At 43.2% G+C, this 13,995-nt stretch overlaps 1 protein-coding gene across 1 annotated transcript; it reads right to left on the reverse strand.

Annotated features, from left to right (window-relative positions):
* Nucleotides 1–5,202: 5,202 nt before the first annotated feature.
* LOC111141547 (vomeromodulin-like) lies at nucleotides 5,203–13,775 on the reverse strand. Its single transcript, XM_022494166.1, has 7 exons — nucleotides 13,662–13,775; nucleotides 12,709–12,831; nucleotides 11,216–11,283; nucleotides 10,717–10,747; nucleotides 9,071–9,131; nucleotides 8,240–8,319; nucleotides 5,203–5,217 (listed from the first exon to the last, which is right to left on the reverse strand). The coding sequence occupies exons 2-7, from the start codon at nucleotides 12,829–12,831 to the stop codon at nucleotides 5,203–5,205; spliced, it is 378 nt and encodes a 125-aa protein (XP_022349874.1). The 5' UTR covers nucleotides 13,662–13,775.
* Between the last annotated feature and the right edge of the window lie 220 nt (nucleotides 13,776–13,995).

Below are 13,995 nucleotides of genomic sequence, written 5' to 3' on the forward strand. Positions count from 1 at the left end.
ATAATAAAATGTTTATCTCATGTGGAGTTCAGTGAGATTATAACTTGTGAAGAGTGTAGCACTATGAAATAGTGAGTACTCAGCAGATGGGAGTGATCATGGAAAGATTTTGCTTCTTTTTTTTTTTTTTTTTTTTTATTTTTTTTATTTGTCAGAGAGAGAGGGAGAGAGAGCAAGCACAGGCAGACAGAATGGCAGGCAGAGGCAGAGGGAGAAGCAGGCTCCCCGCCAAGCAAGGAGCCCGATATGGGACTTGATCCCAGGACGCCGGGATCATGACCCGAGCCGAAGGCAGCTGCTTAACCAACTGAGCCACCCAGGCGTCCCGGAAAGATTTTGCTTCTAAAACAGACTGTGTATATTAGGGTATGCTGAAGCCTTTATTGTGTGTCTGGTCATGATCTCCTTTAGACCTTTCCACTGACCTGCATGGCAGCCTTTGGGAACTCTTCCTCAGATGCTGGTTTGGCCTGGGAAGATTGGTTTCTGCTCTCAATGTCCATCTGCTGAGGAAAATATTTGTTATGGCTCTTCACCTCAGTTCTTTATTCAAAAACTGTTTTTAAAATTTTAAAATTTGAAATTCGAAGTATGAAGAAGTAAAACATACATATGGTAAATAACTAAAACAATACAATAGGTGTCTATAATTGGTCAGTTTCCCTACTACCACTTTCTCCTAATTTAGTTCCTTTTTATGAAGGCCAGCACTTTCAGAAGGTGGAGGAGGGACAGTATCTTCCAAACTGAGAAGGCCTACCTCTGAGCAGGGAGCCTGACGCGGGGCTCGATCCCAGGACCCTGAGATCATGACCTGAGCCAAAGACAGACATTTAACCGACTGAGCCACCCAGGCACCCCTAAGATTTTATTTTTAAGTAATCTTTACACCCAGTGGGGGGCTTGAACTCATCACTGCAAGGTCAAGAGCTGCATGCTCCACTGACTGAGCCAGCCACGCACCTTTCCCTGGTAATATTTTTTGCTTTAAAATCTACATTGTCTAACATTACTATAGCCACTTTGGCTGAATTCTCCCTCTTTCCCTTTTTATTGAAATGTAATTCAAATCCCAGTAATTTCACCATTTTAAAGTACGTGATTATTGGAAATTGTTTGTCATCTGAAATACTGTCTCTCCTAGAGAATGTTCTAGGTGTACTTGAGAAGAATATGTATTTTCTTGTTGGTGGTAGATTCTGTATGTTTGCTATGTCTAGTTGGTTTATAGTGTTTTTCAAACGTTCTACTTTCTTGTTTATCTTTTGTGTAATTATTCTTTCCACTGTTGAAAGTAGGATGTTGTGCTCTCTGTTTGTTACTACTGAATTATATATTTCTGCGTTCAGTTCTGTCAGAGTTTGCTACATAACTTCTGGGCTTATTGCATCTACATTTATAATTGTTATATCATGTCGATAAATTGCCTTTTTATTATTATATAATATCCTTTGTCTCTTGTAACAGCTTTAAAAAAATTTTTTTTTTTTAAGATTTTATTTATTTATTTGACAGAGAGAGAGATCACAAGTAGGCAGAGAGGCAGGCAGAGGGAGAGGGGAAGCAGGCTCCCTGCTGAGTAGAGAGCCCGATTCGGGGCTCAATCCCAGGACCCTGGGATCATGACCTGAGCCGAAGGCAGAGGCTTTAACCCACTGAGCCATCCAGGCGCCCTCTTGTAACAGTTTTTGTTTTAAATTTATTTTCTGTGGGTGCCTGGGTTCCTCAGTCAATTAAGCGGCTGCCTTTAGCTCAGGTCATGATATCGGATCCTGGGATCGAGCCCTCTGTTGGGCTCTGCACTCAGCAAGAGGTCTGCTTCTCCCTCTCCTCTGCCCGTCCTCCCCCACCCCATTCTCTCTCACAAATGAATAAATAAAATCTTTTTTAAAAAATAAAGTTAATTTTGTGTAATACTAGTATAGTTTCCTTAATTGTGTTTTGGTTACCATTTGAATGAAATACCTTTTTCCATTCCTTCACTTTCAGCTTATTTATGTCTTTGGTTCTTTTTTTTAAAAGATTTTATTTATTTATTTGACAGAGAGAGATCACAAGTAGGCAGAGAGGCAGGCAGAGAGAGGGGGAAGCAGGCTCCCTGCTGAGTAGAGAGCCGAATGTGGGGCTTGATCCCAGGAGCCTGAGATCATGAGCTGAAGGCAGAGGCCCAACCCACTGAGCCACCCAGGCGCCCCATGTCTTTGGTTCTAAAAGTGAATTTCTCCTCTTGATTGTGCCCATTTCTCAGATTTTCCTTGTTTTTGATGACCTTGACAGTTTTTTATTCTTTCAAGATTTTATTTGTCAGAGCACAAGCAGGGGGAGCTGCCGGCAGAGCAAGTAGAGGGAGAAGCAGGCTACCCTCTGACCAAGGAGCCCCACACAGGGCTCGATCCCAGGAGCCTGGGATTATGACCTAAGCGGAAGGCAGCAGAAGGCAAACACTTAACCAACTGAGCCACCCAGGCATCCCGACCTTGACAGTTTTGAGGAGAACTGGTCAGATACTTTGTAGAGTGCCCCTCAATTGGATTTTGTCACTTGTTTTTCTCATGATCAGACTGCAGCTACGTGTTTAGGGGAGGAAAACTACAGAAATAAAGTACCATTCTCATCACATCACAAGGGTACATATGTAATACTATTTATCACTATTCATATTACCGTTGATCACCTGGCTTGAGGTAGTGTTTGTCAGTTTTCTTGATTGTAAAGTTGCTTTCGCCCCCTTTCCATACTGTGCTCCTGGGAGAAAGGTCACTGTGCCGCTGAGACTTAGCCAATGGGAAGTATTGCTCCATGTCCATGAAGGTGAAGTAGCTATGTAAATCAGGCTTTTTCTGCATAGGGGCTGTGTCTGTTCTCCCCTCATTTATCTGCTGAATAATTTGTTTATATCAGTATAGACTGCTGGATGTTTATTTTATACTTGGGTTATAATCCAGTACCACTCTGTTTATTCTGTTGGTCCTGTTGTTTTCAGCTTTTGCAGCCCTTTCAGTTGGTTCTTTAACTTTGACATACTTCCATCATTGTGGTTTCCTTGAGTACTTTCTTTTTTTTTTTTTTAATATTTTATTTATTTATTTGACAGACAGAGATCACAAGTAGGCAGAGAGGCAGGCAGAGAGAGAGAGAGAGGAGGAAGCAGGCTCCCTGCAGAGCAGAGAGCCCAATGTGGGGCTCGATCCCAGGACCCTGGGATCATGACCTGAGCCGAAGGCAGAGGCTTAACCCACTGAGCCACCCAGGCGCCCCTCCTTGAGTACTTTCTTACTTTCAGCAATTAATAAGATGCTTCAGGGTCATCTTTTATATATTTTCTCTAGTCCTAGAATTAGCCATTTCTCCAAGGGATCCTGATTACTTTTGTAGAGAATGATAATAGAAACCAACATCTGGGTGGTTTGTTGTTACTGTGGGTTAGAAGGCTTTTGTTTTTTCTTTTTTAAGATTTTATTTATTTTAGGGAGAGTGAGCGAGTGAGCAGGGAGAGGAATAGAGGAAGAGGGTGAGGGCAGCCTTTCTGCTGAGCGGGGAGCTGATGTGGGGCTCAATCCCACAACCCTGAGATCACACCCTGAGATCATGACCTGAGCTGAAACCAAGAGTTGGACACTCAACTGACTGAATCACCTAGGTGCCCTGGAAGGTTTTTGCTTCAATTTTTAATTTTTTATTGCTCTCTCAGCTCTTTTAGAGGAATTGGGAATTGTTTGTCATCTGAAATACTGTCTCTCCTAGAGAATGTTCTAGGTGTACTTGAGAAGAATATGTATTTTCTTGTTGGTGGTAGATTCTGTATGTTTGCTATGTCTAGTTGGTTTATAGTGCACTTTTGTTGCACTTGTTTTGTTGCACAGACTCTTTTAGAGCTGAGTCTGCTGATTTTTAAAGTTCCAGTTGTTAAGCACCTCTGGTGGTAAGAACTCGTGAAATTCAGCCCTTATGCTTTTCAAAGCCAAATGTAATGGGGATTTGTCTTCCCAGTCTTCTGTGTGGGTTCCCTGTGCCTGGGATGCCTGGTGTGACGGTCTGTTTTTCTCCCCTCGCAGTACCCAGTACCTGCAGCATCGCTCCCTCCCATGGTCAGCCCTGCGGTTCCATTTAGCTCCCCACCATTTCTCTTTCCTTCTTGCTCTCCTCAGTGTGGCCTCTTCTCTACATTTCCCTGTGGAGAGTCTTTTCTGTCAGTCTTCAGGTAATTTTCTGGGTTATTTACACTGATGGGTGTTACCTAGTTGTATCTGTGGGATGAGGTGAGGGCAGGGTCCTCCTACTCTGCCATCTTCCCTGGAAGTCTCTTTTGTTTAGTCCCTGTTTAGAAGTCTCTGTTTGTTTAGAAGTCTCTGTTTCAAATGGAGGTGAGGCATTTAGTATATTCACAATTTTGTGCAACCACCACCTCTATCTAGTTCTGAAATACTTCTGTCATTCCAGAAGAAAACTCCATACCCATTAAGCAGTTAGGCTCCTTAGCTACTCCCTCCCTTCCTGGTAATTACCATTTTGCATTCTGTTTCTATGGATTTACCCATTTTAAATATTTCATATATATCGAGTCCTACAATATGTGAGGTTTTGTGCTTGGCTTTGTTCACTGAGCATAATCTTTTCAAGGTTGATCTGCATTATAGCATGTATCAGTACCTCATTCCTTTTTATGGCTGAAGAATATTCCTTCGTGTGTGCATACATCTGCGTGTGTGCCTGTATGTGTGTACATACCACATGTGTTTATCCATCCATTTATAGTCGAACATTTGAACAGCTAAATGTTGAGCTGTTTTGGCTGTTGTGAACAGTGCTGCTACAAATAATCATGTACAGCGTTTGTTTGAATGCCTGTTTTCAGTTCTTGTGGGCATATACCTAGGAGTGGAATTACTGGGTCATGTGTAAATTTTGTTTCAACTTTCTGAGGGACAGCCAATCTGTTTTCCACAGTGACTGGACCATTTTTACCTTCCCACTAGCAATGCATGAGGGTTCCAATTTCTCCATATGCTCACGGTGATGGAAAGGTTTTTAAGTAGGAGCATGTGTTTTATTGAGAGCACTCTGGCTGCCAGGTAGAGACTAGATGGTAGGTGGGAAGGGCGGAAGCAGGGGGACCAGTTGCCCTGGTAAGTGATGATGATGACTTGGACTGGCATGGTAAGAGAGAAGCAAACAGATGGGCGAGGTGTTCTTGAGGTGGAATCAAAAGGACTTGGTCTGTTGGTGAAGGAGAGGAATCAAGAATGATTCTAGGTCTGGCTAGGGAACCTGAGTGAATTGTATTGCCATTTACTGAGCTGGGATTGACTATGGGAGGTATGGCCTGGGGAGAAATTAAGACCTAAGTTTGGACAAGAGGCTGAAGGTAATAGTGTGATTTGGCCTTTATTTTATAGGGTGCTGCCCCTTGCTGTGAGACAAGCCCAGTATCTGGCTTTTCTTCCCCTACCTGGTCTTTGTGTCCACAATCTGAATTCTTTTGGTTCCAGAACAGACATTGGGCACAAGGCATAGAGTCTTTGCCTGATGTAGAGATCATAGTTGTGTTTTTCAGTATCCCTCTTGCATACTTTTCTGGGGCTCTTTGTATATATTGGTCTCCTGACTGTTTGGCTTAGCTTTCCTCCTCCGGCCACTTGGCATGGCCTGTAATTCCTAAGCTGGAACCCAGATCATTTGGTACCCTATTCATGGAATTGCCAGGCTCTCCTGTGCTCTTTTCCAACCAGCTTTTAGCATTTGGACTCTGCCCCTCATTGTTTAGGAGGAGGTTGGATTCTATCCCCTGTGTGATTTCCATATTGGGCTAAGGGGCAAAAAAGAAAGCACTTGGAAGGGGGCACCTGGGTGGCTCAGTGGGTTAAGCCTCTGCGTTCAGCTCAGGTCATGATCTCAGGGTCCTGGGATCGAGCCCCACATCAGGCTCTCTGCTCAGAAGGGAGCCTGCTTCCCTCTCTCTCTCCCCACCTGCCTCTCTGCCTACTTGTGTTCTCTCTCTCTCTGTGTGTCAAATAAATAAGTAAAATCTTTAAAAAAAAAAAAAAAAGAAAGCACTTGGAGGGCACCTGGGTGGCTCAGTGGGTTAAGCCTCTGCCTTCGGCTCAGGTCATGATCTCAGGGTCCTGGGATCGGGCCCCGCATCAGGCTCTCTGCTCAGCCGGGAGCCTGCTTCCCCCTGATTCTCTCTTTGCCTGCCTGTCTGCCTTCTTGTGATCTGTCTGTCAAATAAATAAATAAAATCTTTAAAAAAAAAAAAAAAGAAAGAAAGCACTTGGAATTGGAGAGGAAAGGAAAGAAGGGTAGAAAAGTCTTTTTTTTTTTTTTTTTTTTTTAAGATTTTATTTATTTGTTTGACAGAGAGAGCACACAAATAGGGGGAGCGGCAGGCAGAGGGAGTAAGGGAGAAACAGGCTCCTTGCTGAGTGGGGAGTCTGATGTGGGCTCAAACCCAGGACCCTGGTATCCTGACATACGCTGAAGGTAGAAGCTTAACGGTTGGGCCACCCAGGTGCCCTGAAAAGTCTTAATCATTGTCAAGATTGTCCCGTAGTGCACAAGATAAATTAACCCTGGGTTTGTTGCCTCATCATTCATACTATTATTTTTATGTCCCTAGTAAATAGTGCTTTTACTAGTCATAAACAAAAGACGAAATTCCTGTTTCTATGAATTGAAGACAAAGGAGTCTTTTTTTTTTTTTTTGCATGAAAACAGGTTAATTATTAAAGAAGTGATTACAGAATGCCAAAAATTGCTGGATTCTTGCTTTTGTTGCACTTGTTAATTCAAGATAATGTTGGTGAGATTCCGAAGAATAGTTGGCATGTTCAGAACACTATTCTACTTGGCTTTTTAATGATAAGGATGTCCTTGGCTCAATATTTCTTAGAGAAGTTTTAGAATGCTTTCATTCTGGAAAATTCTCTGGCATCAGGTATGCTGGGTTTAGTTTGCTGCCTGAAGATCGTTCTGTGAGGAGATGAAAGACAACTAATTATACTCAAATACATAAGCTGACTATAGGCATGGACTGAGCTAGCCAGTGCACTCTATCCCCCGCCCACAGTGCTTGCTTCAAGGAAGGAACAAGTCAGGTTAATGGGAGTCCCAGAGGTTATTTCTGGGTGATTGTTGTTTGAACTATTCCAGAAAGATATGGAGAGTGAAGCTCTTGGTAGGTAGAGACCTCCATGTACAGCCAAAGTACACCCCACCTAGAAATAGTAGAGCCAAGTGATGAATTCTGGTATCATCATTTAGGCCCTGAATCAGGCCACTGCTGAAGCTAGTCTCATCCCTGGATGTTCATTGCCTATAATTTTATCGTTGTTGCATAAGCCAGTTCTGGTTGGGCTATCATTTGTAGCTGGAACACAGTTGATGTTCATCTAATCCAATCCCTTGACTCAAGGCTGACTTCGGGAGGCTAACTGATATGTCCAAGGCCACTCAGAGCCATGGAGTACAGGTGCAGGTAAGAGCAGGAGGCAGAAAACCAACACTGAGGTAAATGCTGATTTACTCTGCTCTATACTCTGGTAGTTGATTTGGCCATAGATCCAGGGAAATTTGGGGGTTAAGTAAAAACATGAATATACAACTTCTGAGATTTGAGCCAAAATGAAAGAAGTTATTTTCCCAGTTGGGTTACATACTTGATAAGCATGTTTATCAAGAATGAAACATCTAAGGGTGATGGAGATTCTGAACTTATTTGCTCTCTCAGATATCTTCTCTTGTTCCACTCTCATCAGTTACTGTTTTTCTGGTGACAGATTTAAATAAAAATCCCATTCTTTTACCTGTTTCTTAGGAAGCAGGTTCTCTTTGAAATTTTCTCTGGTTTTAAGGTTAGATAGATAGATGGGAAGAAGGAGGGAAATGAGAGTCAGGGTGGCAAAGAGTGAAAGGCTCTAGCATACAGAAGTCAGGGATATGTGGTAGGAGTCTTTCCAAAGAAGGGACTGAGGCATAGTCAGAAAAGTATGAGAGTCCTCATGGGGATGGATAGATTATTTGCCTGCATATAACCAAGAGTGTCTCAGTTTTAGGTCCTGTGACTAAAGGGACAGTAGGCAATGAATCCACCTAGGAAAGAGTGGGGAGTTTGGTTGGAGCTGATACGGCAGCCTGGAACAGACTGAGGCTGAGGCCCACTGGCCCCATTCGTATTCCTGTGAAGTTTGAAGTACAGAGTAGGCCTTAGTGCAAAAGGGAAATATTTATATTTCTCTCTTACCGATTTAAGTACTTCAACCTTGGCTTTGGTTAGAGAATTTGAGGTTATTCCTGGTGGCACATTCCATATACTTGTCAGTTCTAAAATAAAGAAGAATTTTATGATACAAGTTGAAAAAAAACAATGATCTCGTTGGGTTGTTTTAGCCACAATCAACTGGCAGGATCTCTGGTCAGTGTATAGCTCTAGGAGAACTTGTTCCCATGCCCATTCAATGGACAGGTTCTAGACATAGACTCTCATACTCTTGTGTGTGTGTATGGGTAAGTTTGCAAGGATCAGAAATGACCCTAGAAATAACTGGAAACCTGGTGGGTATTCTATGTTCAGAGAATAAGTATTAAGAGACATGTAGGCATATCTGCCTTCACTAACTTAAGAAGACTAAAAGACCCTACTATTTTGGTGTTATTTGCAATATTTTGAACCCCTCTAGAGTTCATCACAAGTATGTACAGGTGGTATTCTGTACCATCATCTCTGGATGGTTGTGAAGTTCATGATCTCAGTCTCAAGTGACTCAAACTCCAGCATCTCTGTGACTAGGTGATCCAGGTCCATGTTTCCTCTAAGTGGTATGATGATGTTGGTCCTGAAAACCCCCTAGTGGGCAAGATTTCATTAGGACCTATAGAAGAGGCATTTAGATTTAATTTTCATGTTTTGGCATCTCAAGATTCTGAAGTCCCTATCTGAAGACGAGAAGTGATTTTCAGTCTGGATGGTGATTGAAAGATACTGTGCTCAGTACCAGAGTACATTCTGTAGTGTGGTTTCACAGTCTTGTCCCTTATGACTCTTCTAAGTGTTTACATTACTAATTCCACATACCGTTAATGGCAGACAAAACTTTCTTCAGAACCACGGGCATTATATCTTGCACCTCATCCTCCTGGAAGAGATGGGAAGAGCATTTTTTCAGTGTATCTTGGGTGCCTCTGACATGTGGGTTCAGTGGAAGTCTGTTACTGAACAAGACTAGGTGGAGAGGTGGAACTCAGTCAATCCCTTGGGCCTCTTCTGCCTTAGGGGTTTTGCAAAGCCTTTCAGTAGGTTTTGATACCTTAGGTGGCTCTTTGAACAAATGTTTATTGGGTTCCTATTATGTTCCAGACAGTGCTGTAGTCACAGCGGTGCAGGATATTCTTAAGACAGATGCTGAATTCAGTATTGGGAAGGCCTGGTTGTTTCTGAGTCTGCCTCCTCTGTATCCCCTTCTAGGATCTCCCCAAATTTGCTTCTCTCTGCTGACATTCTACTTAACTTTCCCCTCTTCAAAAGGCCTATGATGCCGTGATGCCTACTTTTGATGCATCCTGTTTCCTCTGCCTGGTACCCACTTTGGGTACCAAAGTAGTAAACCGCTCCTCCTTCAAGGTTAAGTACAGACATCATCTTCTCAGGGAACTCACTGTCTGCCTCCTAGTTGGTGGTCTCTACTCTGTCATCTTCATGCTAAATCGACAACTTTCTGCATAAATCTTGTGTCTTCTGTCAGGTGGATAGTTATACAAGGTTAGGGACCGTGCCTTCCACAGTCCGTCCCCTGCACAGAGCCTGGCATGTCTACACAGCTGCCCAGCAGTAAAGATGAGATGAAGGATCACTGGGCTTGCGACACTCCCAGAGTCTGTCTCTCAACTGACTCCTCTTTATCTCAGGGCTGACATAGAAGAACAGCAACTGTAGTCACCCATAGCCATAAGGTTGTTCACTTCTGGGTGCCCAGTGTATATGCCTCTACAGTGTATGGCTACTTGACTCTTCAAGATTTACCTGATTCATTAATGATTTTAATTTGTCTCTGTCTTACCACTTAAACTTGAGAGTCACTCTTGGAGTCAGGGATCTCATCATTGTTGTATCCTAGGGCTGGGCACATAGTGGTGCTCACTAAACATTTGTTGAATAACGGCATGAACATGTGTAAGACCAGGTATCTTAAAGGGCGTGTGGTTGGGGAACTTCCTATGAATTTCCTGGAGCCCACTTGCTGGGCCCTACCCTCACTTTCCCATTTCCCCACTTCCCAGGTTCTCATCTGGTGATCCATGTGCTCATTCCGTAGAACGTGGGTTGAGAACCACTGATGGGAAGGGTGAGGCCGTGGGAGGCTGGGTATATTTTTGAGCAGCCCCCATGAGCCCATGCAAGATTAGAATCTAGCTTACCTTTTCATCCTTCCAATGGACCCTAGAACTTCCTTGTATATCAGAATCACCCAGGACACTAAAAAAGCGTGGATTTAGGACTTCCTGGGGTCACTGACTGAATGTGGGACTCCAATAATGGGCTTTGGGAACTAGTTTTAAGAACTCTCCAGAGAGGGCTTAGGTTTGGAACCTATAGTGCCATTCCACATTGCATGTGTGATCTAGTCTGTGTGACCTTTTCCTTCCAGAGTCTCTGTGTCACTGAGCATCTGGCCCTAAAGTAATTTCTCACATATAGATATTTTGAAAATTGAATCCACTTACAGCCTCAGGGGGTGTCACCGAGTGTTCAGAGCTGTCAGGAAACAGTACAAGGAAAAATTATTTTCACATAAAAAATATTAACCAATTGTAGAGTTTAGGTATTAAGTCACTTCTTAAAGCCACTTATAAAATGTCAGATACAGAGGAGAAATAAATTTTAAGGTGAGTAAAGCTCCATTTTCATTTTCCTATAATTATGCATGTGATTTCAGTTGTGTTCTTTTTTTTTTAAAGTGTTTTTTTTTTTTTTTAAGATTTTATTTATTTATTTGACAGACAGAGACCGCAAGTAGGCAGAGAGGCAGGCAGAGAGAGGGGGAAGCAGGCTCCCCGCTGAGCAGAGAGCCCGATGCAGGGCTCTATCCCAGGACCCTGGGATCACGACCTGAGCCGAAGGCAGAGGCTTTAACCCACTGAGCCACCCAGGCACCCTCAGTTGTGCTCTTGATAATTTGTTTCTATACTGACAAATGACAGGATTAGTAGTTACAGACAGTACCTCTTAACCTTGATGTTTGGTATCAGTTTGTCTTTCAAAATCTTGCAGTCATGGGAGAGGATCAAGGTCTGCATTCATAGAAAACAAACATGAGTTAAAAATAATATCTTGGGGAAGCAAGGGCAAAAATGAACTATTGGGATTTTATCAAGATCAAAAGCTTTTGCACAGCAAAGGAAACAGTTAACAAAACCAAAAGACAACTGACAGAATGGGAGAAGATATTTGCAAATGACATATCAGATAAAGGGCTAGTGTCCAAAATCTATAAAGAACTTAGCAAACTCAACACCCAAAGAACAAATAATCCAATCAAGAAATGGGCAGAGGACATGAACAGACATTTCTGCAAAGAAGACATCCAGATGGCCAACAGACACATGAAAAAGTGCTCCATATCACTCGGCATCAGGGAAATACAAATCAAAACCACAATGAGATATCACCTCACACCAGTCAGAATGGCTAAAATGAACAAGTCAGGAAATGACAGATGCTGGCGAGGATGCGGAGAAAGGGGAACCCTCCTACACTGTTGGTGGGAATGCAAGCTGGTGCAACCACTCTGGAAAACAGCATGGAGGTTCCTCAAAATGTTGAAAATAGAACCACCCTATGACCCGGCAATTGCACTGCTGGGTATTTACCCTAAAGATACGAACGTAGTGATCCGAAGGGGCACGTGCACCCAAATGTTTATAGCAGCAATGTCTACAATAGCCAAACTATGGAAAGAACCTAGATGTCCATCAACAGATGAATGGATAAAGAAGATGTGGTATATATACACAATGGAATACTATGCAGCCATCAAAAGAAATGAAATCTTGCCATTTGTGACGACGTGGATGGAACTAGAGGGTATCATGCTTAGCGAAATAAGTCAATCGGAGAAAGACAACTATCACATGATCTCCCTGATATGAGGGAGAGGAGATGCAACATGGGGGGTTAAGGGGGTAGGAGATGAGTAAATGAAACAAGATGGGATTGGGAGGGAGACAAACCTTATAAGTGACTCTTAATCTCACAAAACAAACTGAGGGTTGATGGGGGGAGGGGGGTTGGGAGAGGGGGGGTGGGATTATGGACATTGGGAAGGGTATGTGCTATGGTGAGTGCTGTGAAGTGTGTAAACCTGGCGATTCACAGACCTGTACCCCTGGGGATAAAAATATATGTCTATAAAAAATAAAATAAAAAATAATATCTTGACGTGGCCAATCTGCAAACGTATCCCATTGTGATATGACCAGCAAGATCATAGGGAAGGACGAGCGGAGACTACCTGGTCTCAGGAGACAACCTATTTATCTCTTCTGCCCTGGTGGCTGAGCCCACCAGCCTCCCTTGTCTTAGGGACACCCAGGCACTTGGGCCTGCAGGGATTTGATGTTAGCTCCCTTTACCATCCAGACCACTCTTCTTTCTTAACCTTCGTTCCTGTTAGTTCCTCCTCTCAGCTCAATCCTGATTTGTTACTCAGTGCTTACCGTTTTCCCAGTAGCAAAACTATCACCATCCTTTTCCACAGTGACCCAGTAGGTGGCTTGGATTTGGTTTCCTGACTGGAAGGAGTAGACTATTTTGGTGATGCTTGCAGCCAGGTTATTCATCTGTTGTAAAGAAGTCATCATTTAAAATATGGAGAGGAAGAAGGACTGCAGAATGTTGCCTAGTGAGATATTCGGGCATCACTCAGTTCATTTATTCAATATTTATTGGCCCTCTAGTACGAGTTGCTCACCTAGTAGGTCTAATTCCAGATATTTTCCTATAGGTCATTTCCTTTCTCAGAAGGACAGGAGGGCATTTAACATGTAAAATTTTGCTTCTCTGTTACCCTTCAAGCAACTTAAAAAACCATTTCTTTTTGTGCTCTTGTGACAGACTGCTCTGTACTTGATCATGTTGGGACACTGTTAAGGAAACAACGTACATTGCTGAAACTGAGCCCGGCCCATAGAAAGTACTCAGTGATTATCATATCCTTGTTATTACTGCCTCTCTTCTCACTTTCGGGGCCAGAAGCTAATGACTACCTCCCATGTGGATAAACCCACTCCCTAGTTCATACCGTGGCTGTGGGTCAATGACTTCTCTGGCTTTGGTTCTCTGAATAATGGGGATAAGAACCCCGACCTCCTAGTACTATTGTGACAATGCGAGGACATTCATTATGTAAAGAAGGCACCTGGCTTTGTCCTTGGCATAAAGCAGGCACTCAGAAAACCTTTGTTCTCCATGTCCCTGCTCTCTGTCAGTGTTAATAAAGATCCATTTACATGATCATTAAGGGAAAATCTGCATCCCACAGCATTTCCTCATATTTATCTCTGGAGGAATGTTCTAGAACCCACTTCCTTTTTACCTTCTTTCAGGGTTTGACAGACTAGGTTTACACAAAGAGGAGAATGGTGCCAGGGGCCATGTAGATGGTGCTTACCTTGACAGAGCTCTGCTTGGCACTTTGAGTGACAATTACTTTGAGAAACTTAGAAGACAGAGTTAAGGAAATGTTGGCATTTTTAGGATCTGGTGGCAGGGGACCTCCAGGCACAGGGACTGTACCACTGCTAAAGAGGGCTTTAGCCTAGAGAAAGAAAGGCAGAAAAGTCCGTGTCATCATGTGTGACTAACAATTCCGGCTGAGATTTCGAGGAGTGACGTGGCCCCCTGTGAGCACTGCAGTGGATGAGAATGATGACAGCAGTAGACCTACCCAGCCTCTGTGTTAGGGGCCTATGGGAACTTGGGTTTGTGGAGACTGGAGAGTAGGA

The sequence above is a fragment of the Enhydra lutris genome, unplaced genomic scaffold (assembly GCF_002288905.1).
Source record: "Enhydra lutris kenyoni isolate GAN:26980312 unplaced genomic scaffold, ASM228890v2 scaffoldscaffold6, whole genome shotgun sequence".
NCBI lineage: Eukaryota > Metazoa > Chordata > Mammalia > Carnivora > Mustelidae > Enhydra > Enhydra lutris.